The 5,095-nt window shown below is 46.0% G+C and overlaps 1 protein-coding gene across 1 annotated transcript in view; it reads left to right on the forward strand.

Annotated features, from left to right (window-relative positions):
* Positions 1–4,888, forward strand: part of mpp7a (MAGUK p55 scaffold protein 7a) — a 135,732-nt gene extending 130,844 nt beyond the window's left edge. The window contains exon 18 of the mRNA XM_080855124.1: positions 3,570–4,888. Coding sequence (XP_080711250.1) covers positions 3,570–3,749 — 180 coding nt within the window. The 3' untranslated portion in view covers positions 3,750–4,888. The remainder of the gene's footprint in view (positions 1–3,569) is intronic.
* Positions 4,889–5,095: the final 207 nt, after the last annotated feature.

A 5,095-nucleotide genomic window follows, 5' to 3' on the forward strand; every position in this document is an offset into this window, starting at 1 on the left:
GGCTGCGCATAGGTCAAAGTTCTGCCTCTGTTAAAGGTCACATGACCTGTCGGTCTCACACCTGAAGCATTCTAGGCTTTTACACTGGGTCACATGACCTGTTTCAGGCTTTATACATACCTACGTTTTGAAGAAATCATATTTTATTTTTCAAATTACGAAGGGTTCGGCGAATGCACTGATGAAGCTTGCAGGGTTCAGTACCTTCAAAAAGGTTAAGAACCACTGCTCTAAGCCCTTAAATCATTCATTTGTCAAGAGTGAAGGTTTGCTGGAGTTGCATGCAGAACTTTTGTCTATAAACAATATAGATAAAATATTAAAAAAATAGAGAAAGAAAAAAAAAACCTACAATCTAAATCTTTCCTAATTATGAGTCACGCATGAGCCTTGCATAAAACAAAGCTTGCAGGCCTTGTTAGTCCAGGTCGAGTTCAAAGGTCTGATGTCACGCATGGCTAACACGTAGGGTACACTTTTATGATGTCCTGTGTGAAATGCCAGCACCTGTGTTTGACCCTGCTGCAAGTGTGCGTGTGTGTGCAGACTGTGAGCATGAGCTTTCCTTGTCTGTGTGTGTGTGTGTGTGTGTGTGTGTGTGTGTGTGTGTGTGTGTGTGTGTGTGTGTGTGTGTGTGTGTGTGTGTTGCTTGTAAGGTGTAGGTGCTCAGAGCCCCGTCGCTCTGACTGAGGCTTATGGCCGCTGACAGCGCTTTAAGTGGGCCAATTCTGCCTATTAGGGCCATGAAAGGGAAACCTTGTTTGGTGAAATGTCACAGACGTATTTGATCCTCTGCTCGCTGTATTTCATTCACAGAGAATGCCGGGAAGTCTGTTCTGCTTTAGCAATAAACAGGGACCATCTCGCGTGTGTTTTTAAAAAATATATCAGAGAGCCGTGCTTCTAGAACAGTCTTTTCATTGTTTTAACAGACCAGACCAGACCAGACCGACTCTCTCTGCTGCCATTGTTTTACCTTTAATACCGCTTGTATAACATTGATGTCATTTTTTTTTCTTCCTTTTGAAGAAAAGTGGATGTACATACTTATTTTTTTTCTCTCTCTCGCCCCCGCTTTATTTTTTTCTTTCCCCCATGGATTTGAAGGCACACAGAGACCTGCAGACGCTCCATAAAGGCCTTATAGTACTCCAGACAGGTGGAGGCAGTCTGAGTGAAGAGCAGGCCATCCTGAAGCCGTAAATGCGCTAAATTATTTCTTTAAAATCATCCACCAGGAAAAAGTCAGATGCAAGGCCATTTTTTTTTCCCCCACTTTGCGGTCGTCCTCCGCCTTGGCGTTCCTGCGCAGGCGTCCCTATCAGGGAAAAAGAGCCCCTCGCCTGGACTGATATAAAACGAGGACCGTGCTCCGATAACCAGATCTGTTCCGATTCTCCACTGCCCCCCCCCATTTTTTATACGTGGGGCAGGTGCTCCTTATACGGGCCTGTAAAACCTGATTTTCCATCTAGAGTCGGAGCGTCCACAAGAGATCCATCTGAAGAAGATGGAGGGAGAAAGAGAGAGAAGTTGAGAAGGGGAAAAATGGATGGAGATGGAGATAGAGGGGAGTGAAGAATAGAATTAATGAAAAAAAGGAAAGACGGTGGAGTAAACTGAAAATAATAAACTGATTCACAGACCCGTATAAAAACCAACGGATATTAGAACCACGATGGGTAGATGGATGGTGGCATAGGAAAGAAAGAAAGGAAGGAGGAGGGGAAAACAGGAACAAGATTTAGTATTAAAAACAGGTTCTCCACCTGGCCCATGATCAGAATGGGAGGGGTGAGAGAGGGGAACGAAGGGGACAGAGAGACCCAGGTCACTGCGGTCCCCAGGTGCCTGTATCCTCTCCTCCTCCATCCCATAATCCTCCATCGGCAACAGGCTGCAGTTGTGTGGCTCTGCCAGGAGGACATCAGGGTCTTTAAGTTCAACTATATAATGTGTGTGTGTGTGTGTGTGTGTGTGTGTGTGTGTCTGTGTGTGTGTGTGTGTGCACGTGCATGGGTGGGTGGGTGCTTATCAGTACAAAGGTAGACGGCTTGAAAGTGATGTCGTGTGTGAGAAAAATCACATTTTCAAAGGTAGATACACACACAGACACACACACACACACACACACACACACACACACACACACACACACACACACACACACACACACACACACAAACATTCACAGTATACCATAATAGTGTAGGTGGGTCTGTGTGATTGCATGCTTGAGATGCCTGTGAAAGTGAGAAAGGCTGCCGGCTGCTCTGAAGAACAGGAGACTCTGTGTTGCAAAGGCCTTGACAGAGAGAAGGGAATTACACACACACACATCTTTAAAACCATACACGCACCAATGTCATGGCTGCTCACCCCTCGCCTGACGGAGAGGCTGAAAATGCTGACACACACTACACACACACACACACACACACACACACACACACACACACACACACAGACACACAGAGAAAGAGAGAGAGAGAGAGACAGATGCCCCTGACGGAGAGACTGATGCTGACTGTGCGCACACACACACACACACACACACACACACACACACACACAAACACACTCAGAGACAGAAGCCATTTCTGTCTCTGTGTTAAAATTTCGAGAGAAATCAGCTGAATCTAAATCAAAAGAGAATAGCAAGATGTATGGTTAGCGCACTGGTAGCATTTTTCGGTGTTTGCCAGTGTCTATATCTGAGCGACTGAAAGCGATATTTTGGTGTTTGGCTGTTCCCATCAGGCCAGACGACAGACACACAGCCCAAAAGTGGCTCTCTTTAAACTTGTTTTGAGAAAATCGTTTAGCTCATTCAACAGGGTGTAATTCCATCCCGCCTCTCTAACCGTGCCATGTCCATGCGGGGTGGCACTGGTGAACTGGTGTGACCTTTAGCCATAGGAGTCAAAGGTCACAGCTGATGTTCAGGCCTTGGGGGGGGGGGGGGGGGGGGGGGTGTGACTAAATGGCAGAAAGACACAAGCATAACCATAGAGGAATCTATATCTATATGGCCTGATGTTTATAACATTGTTATAGATTGTGTTATAAATCTTAAATCTTATAAATGCATATTTTAGAATGTATGCTTTTTCTTCTGCTTTGCTCTTAAGTGGTTTTGATGATTTTTAAGTGGTTGAGATGTTTTTTTGCCATGTAAAAAACATTTAATTTCTACTGTTTGAACTAATTGTTGAAATACAGAACCGGCCTATTTTTATTTCGAACTAAGTAATTTTAAGCATTGCAATAATCCAAGCCTCAAACCATCACATTGATATGAGGAAATGAGCTTTTATGGTCAGCTTGGCTCGTGATGTTCCATTTTCACCCTCTGTAGACGTGGGACTATGTGATTTTGTAGTGTGTATGTGTGTGTGTCTGTCTTTGTCTGTGTGCACGTACACAGGATCCACACACTTACACACACACTTTTTTATACAACTAAGACTCTGAATAACAGAAAACTAGAATAACTTTTTTTTTCATGGTTTGATTTCTCCTTTGTTGCTGTATTTATTTGTTTGTTTGTTTGTTTGTTTGTGTGACAGGAGGAGGACTTCCAGGAGATGATCAGCAGTGCGCAGGTCATGGAGAGCCAGTACGGCCACCTCTTCGAGAAGGTCATCGTCAACGACGACCTCTCTGCAGCCTCCAGTGAGCTCAAGCTGGCGCTGAAGAAAGTGGAGACGGAAGCACACTGGGTCCCCGTCAGCTGGACACACTCCTAGGTCTGGAGAGGAGGAGGAGGTCAACGAAGACGCGGAAAGAAGGATGCCGCAATGAGGGAATGTCCAGGAGAAAAAGAAAAAACAACTTGCAATTTTGTGAATTTGGGGGGGAAAAGCATGTGGACCGTGGTATTTTAAGCTGTGGGAGAAAACAGTTACTTAGTTATGGGGTCACAGGGGTCTTTTGCGCAGACTGGGTGGTTCTGGGGTTGGGCTCGGTTCAAGGTCCTGGGCTCGGCCCAGCTCGGGGTCGGGTCACGGGCCAACGGCTCTGATTGACACTGAGAAGCTGCCGTAAGGTGCCAGAGCCAGGCTGCCACTCACGCGGTTAGGCCTCTCCTTGGTGTATTTTTAACGTCTAGTTTATAGAAACCAAAGGGATTCTTATTATTTTTTCTGTGGGCTCGGGTAACGGTTTACATACATGTCCATGTAGTCTCTGAATTGCGTGTATATGTGTGTGTCTGTGTGTCTGTGTGTCTGAGTATGCATGTGTGAGTACGTACATGAAATAGAATGCCTTCAGTCTTAAGAACTCCTGAATTCTGGACAACGCGTCGGCCCTCCCCCTCGCTAACATCTGGCCTCATATATGCACACTAAACACAACACACCACAGAACACTGAGCGAACACACTGGCAGACGAACCGGGGAGGGCGTGTGCGTTCTTTTATTTAAAATGTGAAAGCTAATATATTTTAGTAAGAAAAGAAAAAAAGCGAAGAAAATCTACTGTTTTACACGCCTTTTTATAAAATGTCTTTTATCGTCGGTAAAGAAAAAAGTCCCCTTGACGAGGGGGCCCGCAGACTCTCGCACTGTGCCCACTTCGCCTCTCAAGGCCGCCTCTCTCTCGCCTCCCAGGGCCAGGCACACACAGAGGGCCTGTTTTCTAACGGGATTTCATACTTCACTCAGGAGCTATTTTAAAATAAAACCCTCCGCCCCGTCCAGTCCCACTCCCCACCCGAGTAACAGCAGTCGGTGCCGGCTCTTGGCCCCGGGACTCTGGAAGAAAACCTCCTTCATCTCCAGCAATTAGGGTCGGAGCAGGGGAGAAGAGTGCGTGTTTCTTTTTTCTTTTTCTTTTTTTATTCTCGTTAAAAAGAAATTAGAATATGTGTGTGTATGTGTGTTATTGGGGTGGGTTTTTGGGGGTGGGTTAGGGTGGTGGTGGTGGAGGGGGTTCTAAAACAAGGAACCGATCAGACGAGGTTCCAAGCACTTCCAGAAGTATGCCTGGCACAAAAGGGCACGCTGGCCCGGGCTCTCTCGTAACAAGGGAGTGTTATTCGTAGAACAGGAGGCTAGGGGGCATTAGTCAACGTGGCACACTTGGGAAATG

Source organism: Sprattus sprattus (genome assembly GCF_963457725.1).
Source record: "Sprattus sprattus genome assembly, chromosome: 17".
NCBI classification, from domain to species: Eukaryota; Metazoa; Chordata; class Actinopteri; order Clupeiformes; family Clupeidae; genus Sprattus; species Sprattus sprattus.